At 37.0% G+C, this 14,455-nt stretch overlaps 1 protein-coding gene across 6 annotated transcripts in view; it reads right to left on the bottom strand.

Moving 5' to 3' along the window:
• LAMA2 (laminin subunit alpha 2) overlaps positions 1-14,455 on the bottom strand; it is a 341,474-nt gene that overhangs the window by 29,203 nt on the left and 297,816 nt on the right. For all 6 annotated transcript variants that reach the window (XM_058834226.1, XM_058834227.1, XM_058834225.1 and 3 more), the window contains 7 exons: positions 13,832-13,986; positions 12,038-12,181; positions 11,012-11,145; positions 5,985-6,144; positions 4,173-4,297; positions 3,424-3,586; positions 1,318-1,462 (listed from right to left, as the gene is read on the bottom strand). In XM_058834226.1, coding sequence (XP_058690209.1) covers positions 1,318-1,462; positions 3,424-3,586; positions 4,173-4,297; positions 5,985-6,144; positions 11,012-11,145; positions 12,038-12,181; positions 13,832-13,986 — 1,026 coding nt within the window. The remainder of the gene's footprint in view (positions 1-1,317; positions 1,463-3,423; positions 3,587-4,172; positions 4,298-5,984; positions 6,145-11,011; positions 11,146-12,037; positions 12,182-13,831; positions 13,987-14,455) is intronic.

Genomic DNA, 14,455 nt, shown 5'->3' with positions numbered 1-14,455 from the left:
TCATGTCTAATCTCAGTATAGAGTAAGTGATGTGCTACATACAACCATCCTGTTTGGGTGCTTTTTCCATGTATATTTTTAATGTATGGATTAATACAGAATATAAAGTTCAATAAAAGAAATAAGACTCAGTAAAAATTGCTGAGCAGGCCCGATGATATATAGGGATGAAAAGAAAGGATTTCTTTCCTTCCTTCCTTAAGAATTGAATAGACAGACTTTCTGCTACACCTTACCGAAACCAGATTAATTTTCCTTTAATTTCTATACCTGTACCTTCTTTATAAACACAGTGTTTGAATGCTATTGATAAATTACAATTACATGATATTGTACTTTATATTAATACCTCTTGGGTTACTTATGAACTATAACTGCCTAGCAATAAGACATTCCTCCTCTAAAGGTGCAGAAAATTTACAAGTGAGATCACTAAATTATTTTGTCTACTGTCCCAAGTCTACCTCATCCAAATGACAAGGAAGAAGGACTGTGTGTGAGGTATGAAGGCCAGGTAGAGAGCTGGCACTGCAGAGGGCAGAGGGCAGAGGAATGTGTTTAGGGGCTTGTGGTGATCCTGAAAATTCAGAATGAAGTAAAAATTCAAACTGCAAAAGCACAGGGTATGTCACAGTTGCTATAAATAAAATGAATGTGGCTCAGCTTAAGATTCTACCAGCCCTATAACCAGACTACAAAACAAAAAAAGGGTTTTGCCAGTATGATAACCAGTAGTCTTTGTGTTCTTATCAAATTCCACCACTTCACATTGTGTGCCAGTGATATGTTAAAGAATTAGTAGAACTTCTAGAGATGTTCCCAGTTGTTTCCATGCAGATTCAGTTCATGGCACAATGCACATCATTAGGGAAGATAAAGTAGTGGTGTTTGTCTAGTTAAATACTGTACTATCAGTGCTAAAGTCACTGCTTTTTTTAAGCACTTGGGCATATACTAAGCATGAGAGGACTGTACAGCATAAAAGCCTTTGCTGTCCTAACAAAAATCACACATGTGTTTCATGATTTGGAACATCAGGGAACCGATGAAAAGACTTTTTTTCCCCAGTCAGAATTTTAGAATGCAATTTATGACTGTATAAAATGACTGTGCCTGACAAATAGGCTACCTGTTCATAAAGTGCTGTTTGACAGTGCAATCAATCACATGCAACTCAACACATCTATAATCTAAGCAAAAGAAGTTGCTAAATCACCAGAACTTATAATTCCCACAGCATCTTCCCTGTGATTAGACGGTTAGGTGTACTGCACAGATAACTGGAAAAGTCATGGTGCTGACACCACAGGAACTTACCTTGCTTTTGAATTCTAGACAGGGTGAAAGATTTCCATCTGCCATCATTATGATTTTGGTTGCTGATAACTGAAGCTGTACCTGAACCCAGATCGTAGCTGACTTTTATACGCCCACCACTGAGTTCTGCACTCATGAAGTCCTTCTGTTAATGAAAAAGGTGAGATACACCATTATGTTTCTTGTCCATTTTGGTAAGGGGCATAAGACATTAAATTAACACTTTTTAATCCTGGGTGACTAAAGACAACACCTTTCAAGATTTAAAAATGCCACAACTTATACATTTACTACCCAGGACTCTCACCTACAGAAGTCTGATGCCAAGGTCTTTTTTCTCCTTACATTCTTTTTTGGATAGCTAATTTAGTTGGAATTTTGCTGGCATCATAGTTGGAGTTTTGATGGGATAGCTGTACTTTTATTTTAGATTTAAGATACAAATGGACATTATAATTACCTGAAACTAATACTCAGCTTTGAGAGTGTGTTTGTACTATAATTAGTGTATTTATTGCATACCTCAGCTAGATTTAAACTTGCAAGATAGAAAACAGAAATAGTGAAGATGGAAAACTGAGCATGTTTTATCATATTTTAAGAGAATAATCTACAGAAGCAGCATAGCAACAGAGAGATGGAGACAAAGAGAGCTATGAACACTCTTATTTTCATCAACCACTGACACCAGTATTCAAGCAGCAACTGGAGATGGCTGACTGGAGCAACAGCATATGCTGCAGTATCTCCAGAAAATGAGCTGTCACCATACAAAGAGCAAAACAAATAGCCAGAGAATCAGACAGCATGAAAGCCATTAGGTAAGTAATGGTAGAATTATGACCCAGGACATAAATGTACTGGAGAAATTTTTGTTATCATTTTGCTCAAGGCCAGTTCCACCTCTTTGCAGAGTAAAACTGAATAAACTCAGTATTCTAGATACTTAGGTATGTTTATCCATGCATCATTAGAAAGAGCATCATCCAAGTTTTTATGTGGTGGGACAGTATCATAAGAGACAAAATATACCAGGGACCAGTAGCTTGTGCTTTGTTTTTGGGATTTCAATTAAGTATTTTTTATCATAGAAAAATATGTAAGTCAACAATAATTATATAAAATAATCTAAAATAATGACATTAATTTCAATATTCAATTATAAAAGTTCATTACAAAAGCTACATAAGTATTTCATTATCATAATAAAATTTTAGCTTTTGCTATAGTCAGTCAGGAGGAGCATGCTCCTCCTTGATAATTCCAGCTATTTTGATAATTATTTCCAAAATACAGGAATCTGAAATAAGACTGATTTACACAAACACACTTTTTGTACAGTAGCGAGTTCTCTGTAATTCTTCAAGACATCAGTGAGAACTACTGTACATAACTTCTGCCCCATATGAAAAGGCTAAGGGAAAGTTTCTGTTCCCTGTCAGTCATGCAAATCAATCTGGATCAGAGACACCAAAGATGAGCTATTCAGATCTGGACAGGTGTCTTATAAATAATTTCTCCCTGTTAACCATGCACATTTGATACTGTGTGTGAATAGAAACCTTAAACAACTTTAAAACTAATGTTTCTAATCTCTGTTTTAGCTGTAAGAGACACCATTTGCAAATATTGTAAAAACACAATCACTATTACATCTTATTTGTTGCACCAGTCCCCCTTTAAACACACTCAATAAAACATAAACATTTTCTTCATATGAGTAGGATTTCTATATAAGACTCATCTTCTCCCATATTCCCCCTGCCATCACACTATAATATTTTATACTATGAATGGACAAACACAACTGAAAATATTCACACACATAAACATCTGGGATAAAGGAAAACTAATTAATAATTTCAGAAAGGCTGGAATTCCCCCCAGACTAACATAATGTTTCCCATTCAGCAAACATTAGGTAGTCAGCATCCACACTATAACACTGTCTTCATTTGGCCAGCAGTGAAGCATCACACCAGGCAGCATCATATCAGGACAGTGGTACCTTAGATTACGAATTGTTTTCATGATCTGATGAGTTCAATGACTGCAAAGATGGTGAGAAACCTGCAAGGAGCAGAGAGGTTAGCTGGCTGCTCTTACCAAGTCATCAGTAGCAAGATACATCAGCAGAGCATTTGATGAGAAAGTCCTGAACTTGAACATGACTGTGGAAATATTGGGGTTCCAGCGGATTGGGCGGCTCACCATGGCATAGCTCTCACCATCAAACTGCACCGTTCCTTCACCATCTGCCACCTGTGGGCTGAAAAGAACAATTCCAACCATATTCTTTTGCCATGTGAAGTTAAAATAAAAAGTGCAGGGCTAGGGAAATGTGGGCACACCTCCTGGGAGTCTTCCTGAACTTGGATTGATGTCTTATCAAATCTCCCACTGACAGGGACAGGATTTCCCACTCTATTTTGAGAATGCAAACACTTTTCTTTTGTGGGGTCTCTGCTCACTACCCTGGTGGCTGTGAAAGCCACCCTGAGGCACTGGACTCAGCTCCATGCCACTTGAGAAGTGCAGGCACCCACACCACAGCTGTCACTCAGTTCACTGTGGCTCTCATGCCCTCTCATGCTTTGACTGTTTCTGGTCACTGGTTGTCAGGATCCTTTCTGTCACAGCCCTGTCACACCAGCTCAGTTCTGATAACTCACTGACCACGCTTACAGCCCAGACTGGCTGCTTCCCCTCTCGGTGGAACTGCAACCTAAATTCTGTTGCATATACATGGGAATTTGACTGCTGCTGTGGAAATTCCCACTACTTACCACCGAACGTAATGTCACTGCAGACAGGTTCCCCAAAGAAGCATGTGAAACAGTCAGTGCTTTCCCTACCTGACAGCACACCCTTTGCAGTCTCCTTCAATATCCCTGAAATTCCAGAGTCCAATGGGTTTGCTGTCTAGAAAGGTTTCACCCATGCAGCCAGTGAAGGTGGTGACTCTTACAGCATCCGACTTCTGCAACAGAGAACACAAACCTTCTTAGAATTGAATTTAAAGTGATCTACTCCATCTGAAAGCAACTGGTACAAAAATCATAAAAATAACTACTGCATAAAATTCCATATAAAATCATAAAAAACCCAGAAAATATAAGATGTTTTGTAATATTTTAAATATCAAGAGTATTACTTAATCTGAGAAGCTCTCCTCCAGAACAAGTGATCAGTGAAAATGTGAACTGAATTTTGTATCAATCTAAACGGGTAAGACTATTTAGATTTGAGACTCTTGGGAAAGCCTAGGGAGAACAAATCCTGAAGAACAAGGAGCTGCTTTGGCTTCTACCATCAGTTTTCCTGGCTGCTCAGAGCCGGCTGCTCTCACCTGTTAAGGCCTAGCTGGGTTTTCATTTCAGACTTTCAAGAAAGGACTATGAGCAATCTTTCCCACAATACAATAAGCAAAGTGTTTCTCTTGTAATGGTTGAAACCCTGGAAATTTAGCAGACTGTCCAAGCTAAAAGACAGACTGAGAACTCAACTGTTACACCTGTAAAGTTCATTCTGAATTTTGGATGCAGAAAAAAGTGCAGAGGGCAAAGCGATTAAAACACATGTCCCATCAGAACTCATTAAGTTCATGCACATGGAGCAATGCTCAGTAGGCCATAATGTGGTAACATGATGAAGGTAGTAATAGTTGACAGTGCACAGAGTACTCTGCTAAAAATTATCCTTCTAAAAATACCAATTCATTTAAATTTCAGTTCATCAATATGAGCTGATTAAAAATCTATACACTTAGCTATTTGAGATAGACAAGCACCTGCTGTTTTTACAGCAATTACAAATATTAAGATCTTGCAAGAGAACATGGAGAAGTGCAATTTGAAAATACTCAAGGAAAAGTATGACTCAAAAGACTTAATGTGCTACTGATATTTCCCAGGGTAATTGGATAGATTTTAATTAGCAACAAGTATGAACTTAATGTCACTTCTAAGAAATTCATGATATCTAAGTATCACAGTCTTCTACAATTCAGATGAAAGATGTTTTTAAAAACTGAATATGAACTTTCTTTTTGAATACACTGCAGAAATGCATGCAAAAAGGGATGTGGACAAAACTGTAGGACAAATCTAAAGCATTCCAAACCGCAATAATGTGAAAAAGCAGATTTCTGAGTCAGAGGCCTAAGATATACCAGTAAGCTTGATTAAATGTCCAAACTGCTGCACAGTTTTAGGAAAGTCTTGGTTAAGGTTTTCATTTAGTGAGCCTTACAATTGTGACACCACAGTGACATGACAGAAATTCCCAAAAAACTGAAGTTATATTTTAATTCAGAGACTGTATTTGAACAAAACAAATCTGACAGCGTTTAAAACTCTACATTGTGAATATACCAGCAATACCAAACTTAAAACAGACTGCCTTCCTACTGCTGCCCTTGTCTTTATTTACCTGGAGAAAAAAATAATTCAGTAAGATTTTCCTGACTAAAATGAAAAAATAGAGTGTTCTTCAAAAAATATTTGGACAATCCCTACTGAGGTTGAAAAGAGCTATAACTACTTGCAATTAAAGCACCTACTACAATGACACCAGCATATTAAAATGTACTGTTTCTATTTTAAGCAATAACAAAATTTGTCCACACAAATGGCCAGATAACATAGGAACACCAGAAAAGGCATTACCTTAATTTTTTCTGTTAAACCACCAACAAAGAGCACAGCATTAACATCCACATCCAGAATGGTATATCCAGGTGGAGAGACAGCACTGAATGTGGCTGGCACAATGCTGGCTTTAGGACCATCCAGAGCTCGCACTGATATTGTGCCATTTTTCCCAGTCCTATGGGTTTAAAAAAAAATAATTTAAGTATACAAAGTCAGTAGTTACACCAAACATAGGAAAACTCTATTATGGATGGTGACTTTTAACAGAAGCACATATGACTGACCTGATTATGCTTCATTTTGATACAAATGAACATGAACTTAACACTGCATAAGCTGAAGACATGATCACAGAACCAGACCTTTTTCTCACCTGAATGTCCTTTTTGAATAAAATTCACTATACCCATGACATGGACCCTGCATTGACTAAAACAAAGAATATTTATTAGATTATATTTGAACTGAAGTGATAAAGCACTTCAGTGTCCTTCACTATGAGAAATAGAATTTGCATTTTCTGCAGTGGAGCTGTCAGGCTGCTTTTCAAACAGGTACAAACCCCATTGTGTTCAAGAATATTACTTCATTGTCCTTTATGAATCACATCAAATATTGATGGCAACACAACAGCAATGGACTTCGCCATTTATTAAGAGTTTCTGCATCAGTTTATTTTCTACTCCTTTGATTATATTTCTGTGGTAACTGGCACAGAAGGAGTTTGCTGACATATTTTTACGACAGAAGGAACACACTTTGGAGACATATGACTCTTGAATCCTCGTCTGAAACTTCTTACAAACAGCTCTCAGATTTATCAGTTTGCAGGCACCTGGGACGTTCCCAGCTGAAATTGACTGCTGGTATATGATTGAAAGTGGTTCCCTCAGTAGTCTTGGATGAATTCTATCCCCATGGATTGTGTGGGTCTAAGGTGCAACTGGTTTATAGCAGAAGGTTTACTAATGTGAAGCCCTTTAAGGGATAAAAGTAATAAGTCTTGAAAAACTAAAAGTCACTAGAAACTTTTTTTTAAGCTGAAATTGATGCTTTCTGAAAGTAAGTTATTGGCATTTCCAGTCTATATTGTGCTGAAATCAGGATTAGTTTAAAAACACTCAAGTGCAATAATGCAAAAGTAACTGAGCAGACTGACAATTTTTAGGGTGTCTAATAATTCACAAATAGTATGGATGTCTTTCATCTTCAAACAGACTGAAATGCTCACAATGGAGTCTATTCTATAAATAATTCTCTCTTATTTAGAGAGGACAATGGAGCTTGAAGAAAGATCTTGGCTAACTTGACAGCAAAAAGACATTGCTACCCTGTGCATGACAAGTTACCAGGTTGGAAGATACTGTTCTAATGATAGTCAGTTCTGTAAAACTGGAGGATTACAGAGGATGCATCAGCGCTATGTGGCTGATATGCAAAATGACACTGAAAGGACACTAAATTGGGAGGAGCTGGCAACTTCCTTGCAGGCACACAGGCCCTGCAGAAAGACCTCGACAAACCAGAGAGATGGGCAATCACCAACCATATGAAATTTAACAAGGGCAAGCACTGGATTCTGCACTGGGATGGGGTTGTGTGTATAGAGTGTGGAATGAGATCCTGGAGAGCAGCCCCATGGAAAGGGACCTGGGGGTCCTGGTCCATGGCAAGTTGAACATGAGCCAGCAGTGCCCTGGCAGCCAGGAGGGCCAACCCTGCCCTGGGGGACATCAGGCACAGCATCAGAGCTGGGCAAGGGAGGGGATTGTCCCACTCTGCTCTGAGCTGGGGCGGCCTCACCTCCAGTGCTGGGGCAGTTCTGGGTGCCACAATATAAAAAAAGACATTAAAGTATTAGAGTAAGTCCAAAGCAGAGTCATGTTCAAAGCAAGAATGGTGAAGAGTCTGAAGGGGAAGCCTTATGAGGTGGGGCTGAGATCACTTGGTCTGTTCAGTCTGGAGGAGACTGAGGGGAGACCTCATTGCAGACTTCAACATCTTCACAAGGAGAAATGGAGGGGCAGGTCCTGATCTCTTTACACCTGTGATCAGTGACAGGACTTGAGAGAACAGCATGAAGCTGAGTTGGGGGAGGTTTAGGTTGGATATCAGAAAAAAGTTTTCCATCCAGAGGGTGGCTGATCCCTGGAATAGACTTCCCATGGAAGTGGTTACAACACCAAGACTTCCTGAATTCAAGAAGCGTTTGGACAACACTGACAGGTACATGTTGTGTCTGTTGTGGGTCTCCTGGGTAGGGACAGGAATTGGGCTTGATGATCCTGATGGGTGCCTCCAACGCAGCTTATTCTATAGTTCTATGAAAAATTTGTGTAATGACATGCAGTGTTTGCTCTTAAGGAGGAACATGGAATAAATTAGAAGACTTTAGCAAGCCTTCAGCATTAAATTTTAAACTACTATGTACTAAATTCTGCTCCTTGATCCCTTGAAAGCACATAAAATCTTCACTGAAAAGCATGGCTTATATCTGCTACAGTACTTTAAGACTGAATTCTTGCTGAACTAAACTGGATGTGTCTATAGTGAACTTGTGATTCAGGCATCCTTTGTCCTCAAAAGAAGGGCACTGCTTAAACTCTGTCACTAACAATCAAAACAATGGTAATGCTCAAATCACAGTTGATTAAAATCACAACTAATCAGGTCCTGCTCCTAATTGAGGCCTGCTGAAGTCAAGTAACACTGATCTAGTGAGTCTCAAAAATAATCTTTCATCCATCTGTCTCACGAAATTGACATTACTTGCATGCTGTAAATCTGCTTTAAATCATTTTGTCACATACTGTTATGCCAGATTTTCCTTTGTTAATTGGTACTTGGATTGATTGCAGTTGTTAATGCCAATCAGATTGCTTCTGTAAGCAGGTAAGTAACTTGTAAGTGACATTTGCTAAACTCCTGTACCATCAAAGTATAGGGAATACCTTTAGAAAGTCCTATAGGAATAAACAAATCTTATTTCAAGTCCATTAAAAAAATTCAAGGTATTTCCTTTATAACATCTGTATATACAATAAAATGCAAAGGATCAGTATGCTTTAAATAAAAAAGGTGATGAAAATTAAGTGTCCCTGGAAAAGTGATGCATTAATTATCAGTTTAGTCTAACTAACTGGAAATTTTGGTGCATGCATAAACTGACCATCTCTGACCATTACTCGACAGTCAGAATTGAGTCTCAATTTTTCATATTGAGATTTCATTTAGAATGCTAAGTGAACTTGAGAATTTTCAAACCTCTGTGCCACAGCATTTGGGATTCTTAAGAATGGCTATCAACCTATGGTGGGTTTAACACCATATCATTATTACTGCCAATTCTTGTCACCAGTGAAAACAGCAAAATTCAGTAAGGCCAGAATTTCATTTTATGTCCTCATTCTAAGCAGATGCCCTGCTCCAGCTGCTCAGGCCATTCTGCCAGGCTGAAAAAGTCTCTGGCTTGAACTGAGCAGAAATTTGGAGAAAATATGTGAGGGAATGAAATGAGTAAAATTCTCAAACAGGTAAGGAAGGGAGTTAGAGTAGAGCTATTAAATGGACTAAAATGCTCAGAGTTGAAGACTCTTCCATAAGGGTATGTGATTTCTGAAGTCTGCCTTAAGAATGCAAAATCAGTCCCAAGCTCTTCATCTTAATTCCACAAATCCACCTAATGCCTCTGCAATGTAATTCTCCTAAACACCGCTCTGTACTTCTGATTTGTGCAGCTGTAATCATTCTAAATTGCTGATCCAGCACTTTGTTCAAAACTAATGGCATGCACATCCTACATATCCAGAACAACCAGCTAATAGGCAATGGGCTTTTGTAGGATGTGTGAATTTTATACCGTGTTCTGGCTACATATTCTGCTGAAGCAGCTTTCTTGTAAATGAAAGCCTGGCATTACTGTGTCATGAAGCTGTTTTGGTATGCATAATATGAACCAGTGAAGATTTCAACAATTTGTATTGTAACCCAGTTTGTATTTTCCTAGCACTAAGGTTTCATTAAGCCAGCTTCTGGAGACTGTGCCATAATTTTATTTAATTCTCTGCTCTGAATGGCTGATTTCTGTGATTTCATTAAATTATTTAAACTGAATGCCATTTCCTCCTCTGGGAGCTATGCATGTTACCAGAATTAGAGTGCTTTGTTTTCTTTCTCCTTCATTCTCTCATTTTCTAACTATATTATCCATTCTATGATTAATACTATGTGAAATTAACTGTAATGATGCAGGAGAAATTACTCAGTTTTTTTTATCAAATTATGATACAGCTGATGTTATCTAAATCACTAAGATCTATTCAGGATAAAGGCTATAGAGTTATGCAATCCTTATGCTGTGATTACTACACCATATGGCATGTGTTTGCTATTTGAGTGGGAAATACAAGCTTCAGCTAACAAATTTGAATTTGAACATTTATGTACCTATATTTCCAAAGTTCAAAGACATTAAATAGCTGATCTCAAATTACAAAATATATTTCAACTTTCCAGAATATCTTCTCCTTCAATTTTCATGAACTGTATCTTTCATAAATATTTCAAGTTTGATAAGACATTTTGCCTATGGGAATGGCAGTCTGAGTAAGAATCAAGATACTGCTGTGTGACAGACCATTCACTTGCAGTACTGTATCAAGACCAGAAATTCAGAAAAGCTGCTCCTCTTTAAAATTCAAGGAGAAAAGAATAGCAGTTATTCAAGTGCCAAAACCTGTAACTGATTTTAAAAATAAGCTAGTTGAAGAAGACAATCAAGAGAGTGATACATAAACAAAAGGGAATAAATATAAGGAGTCATAGATTGTTGATGCTAGAGGGGAAATATGTGATTAAAGTAAATTCTTGAGAGAGAATAATAGACATTTCAATAGTAACATAGTGTATACACTATACATAGTAACATAGTGTATATACTTTTGGTACTAACAAATGCAGGTCCAAAACCTTTTGTCAAACCAGACTAGAATTTCCCATAGTAGCCATGTTTTATAAAATCTTGGAAGTGAAATATTACTCACCTAGAGGCTTCAATCCGGTACCAAAAGCCATCATTAATGGTCAGATCTGGGTATTCTACCCTTCCAACTCCAGATCCCACATCCCACAGGAAGCTCACCTTGCCTTTGCGCATCTCTATGGCCAAGAAGTCAGTCTACATGCAAAACATGAAAATAGAAGTGGTCACATACTTTAATTAAGGAAGTTTTCCAGAACATTTCAGAAGGTCTAATGAGGCACCAGAAACCCACACATACACAGTAGAGAACTAACATTAATTCTCAAGTTGCTCTAAAATGAGACTCTCTTTTTCCTGTTTTTATTGGTTCAAACAAGGAATCTTAAGCTAAAGATGGAAAATTATTTCTTTCAGTGATATGCAACAAATGACTTCCAGACTTAAATAATATTAATATTGCAGCCATTAATAGAAGGATTTAATTCAGAGGAACACTCTGAAACATCCACTGGACAACAGAAAGATGTCGAGATACATGATGCCATCTAGGATTTTCATTTTGTATTAGGTATATAAAATACATGTTGGAAATATTGGAAAACACAACACTTTTTCCATTTACTGAAATATTATTGGTTGTTCTAGAAGTCTGTCTGCTACAGGCCTCATGGGAAACTGAATCATTCACCATTATTATGCTTGAAATTGTAGTCTTGACTTAAAATTACAATAAATAGGAGCTTTGACAGATGCAATATGATTAGCTACTTCATTCCCTAGGGAAAACCCACAACCAACTCCAAAATTACTCTGGTTGCACTGTGAATTTTAAAGCTCTAATGCAGTTCATGTACAAGCCTGCTATTTTGTATCTAGTTAAAATAAAGATATATGTAAAAAATTTGCTGGTCGTATTTTAGAAATCTCTATATTAATACCAAAGACAGTAAATGTCTAGATTATTTTAGACCCTCTACTACTGCTTTGAAGCCCCTGGGTGAAAAAAAAGCCTTTCTCATCTTCTTTATTTGCCAGTAGTTTGATTTGATCGAGCAACTCTGACACGAAAGGCAGGAGACAGACTCACAAACTTGGCACTTCCAAGGTAAAAAAGCAGATTGTCAGCAACAACAGTCTTCACATTGACAATGACGGTGTTGTATGTTCCCTTCTTTATTTCTGGTCTGTATGTGCGAATACAATTGCCTCCAGAGGACACAGACACTTTGATCTTCAAAAAAAAGCATAACAGAAAGAATTCAGTTCACTGCTTATTATTTCAAAATTAACCGTAGATGCTTCCAAATAAGTATAAGACTATTATATTTTTTTTTTTCCTTCACATTTTTCTGTTTCATGTACCAGTGAGTTGCTTGGATATGCGAAGAAGGTAGAAGTTTAATTTTCTTTCTGGTATTGTTTAGCAAAAGGAAATAAAATCTCTTTGGAATTCACATTTAAAGGATGAAATGTGTAGATTAAAAATAGCTAGAAGATATACTGGTGTAATGCAAGTAACAGTGGAATTCTAGCAGTACAGATAGTCTATTAGTACAATATGCAGCTAGGAAATAAGCAGCATTCCTGAAGGAATTACAGCATATTGCTGTTGGGTAGTCATAATTATCTATTTTTCCCTTGTAATATCTTTGATTATGCCAATTTAAGACATCTTTTCACAACTATTTTTAAAACAACAGTTATGTCTATCACTGCTTTTACATAGTCCCTAATGGAGCTGGCATTCATAACTAAGTTTTTTTTCCACAGCTGAGTGACACGTGCATTTGGATCCATGTATTGGTTTCCTCAGGCACTGAGCACAGATAAAAACACTTTACTGTTTGCTTTCATAACACCAGCGCAGACATAAAGACATTACAATGGTGTTTCAATCCCAGCTAGACATGTTTATGCATTAGAGGAAATGTACATAATGGTATCACCTTATGCTTACGGCAAACTCTGCTAAAAAGAGATCCATTATAGGACCAAACTCCTAATTTCCTTATCTCAGAAATGCTGAGCAGTTAAGTACTTCAAAGCCCTCAGACAGGAAATGAATGTAACAAAACATATCATTACTGTAGCCTGTCTTTCTGTTCTGTGCAGATTTCAGGACATTAGTGGTGAAATCACCAGTATCCTGTTTATCCTATCACTTCTTTCCCAGTATCCTATTATTATGTTTATTTTTTAAACTATTTTTCAACCATTTTTGAGGAAGATTTCTCAAGTATCATCTACAAGATTCTTTTTTCCTTTTCTATTTAAATCACAAGCTGAATAATCTCAGTATTAACCAGATAATCCTAGAGTTGACAATATTACTGAATCAACTGGGAGATGAATTCCAAACTCCCTAAATGGACTAGAAATATATTCTTAAGATCAAGCCTTCGGTGCTTCTATTGGACAGAGAAAAATCAAAAACATGGGAAAAGCAGATATACTCAGCAATTTCAGTGAGTCTGAGATGGTGTCATTCTTGAGTAATGCAAGGTCTATGAAATGAAATCAGGGGCTTAATATCAGTGCTGAAGCAGAAAAATACATTTTTGCTTTCACAAAATATCAGTGATATTATGACTCTTCTGCTTTATTAACACCTAAAATACTTCTTGAAAATAACCTTTTGAGATTCATTCCTACAGATGTTATTCATTTACAAGTGCGTGTTTTAAATGAAGAAACAAGACACAGAGTGATAATCATCAGAATATTCTCTTTTTTTCTGAGAAATTATACTCCATTATTTGCTCTCTTTACATGTACCTAGAATTAGGAAGGATTCACATTGTAGAAAACAAATAAAAAGTAGAAAATAAAATCCCATCAATACTCAAAAGGTCATTTTTTTTTTTTGAGAAATGGGACTTACCGAATTGGCTTGCTTCCGAGCTTGGTTTATCAACTCTTTTATCTGAGAAATGTTTTTCCCTAAGTTATCCTGGAGTTCTTTGATTGGCTTGATTTTATCTAGCAGGCGATCTGCTTCCTTTTCTAAGTTTTTAATACTGGAATCTGCATCAGCAACTTCATAAGAAAGAACAAGGCAGAGCTTTAGAGAATACTGTCAGAGACGAATTATACATTGCAATAATAAAAATCCAAGAAAATTCTGCATACACAATGCTCAGGAGATTGTATATGCCACTAAGAGCTACACACAGGCCAGAAAGCTACCTGAACAGAATAAGGCAATTTCAGAATGCTTAGAATCAAGTTAAAGTAGCAATAGCAGCAAACATTGGTGTTAAAGCAGGATTTTGAAGCCATAACTATGCTTCAGGTCAGGATGATAGTTATGGAAAACATTTTCTGTAGTAAAATATATTTATGAATGAAATATTTGCTTTCTTCTTTGAAAAGAACCCCAAATTTTGAAGAAAAATGCTGGATTAATGAAAACTGGGTTGTTTCCATAAGTAATTTCTGAAATGACTGGGTTAAAATTAACTTGAAATGAATTATTAAACTAACTATAATGGGCACAAATACAGAA

The sequence above is a fragment of the Poecile atricapillus genome, chromosome 3 (assembly GCF_030490865.1).
Source record: "Poecile atricapillus isolate bPoeAtr1 chromosome 3, bPoeAtr1.hap1, whole genome shotgun sequence".
NCBI lineage: Eukaryota > Metazoa > Chordata > Aves > Passeriformes > Paridae > Poecile > Poecile atricapillus.
This window is presented reverse-complemented; position numbering and strand designations above follow the sequence as displayed.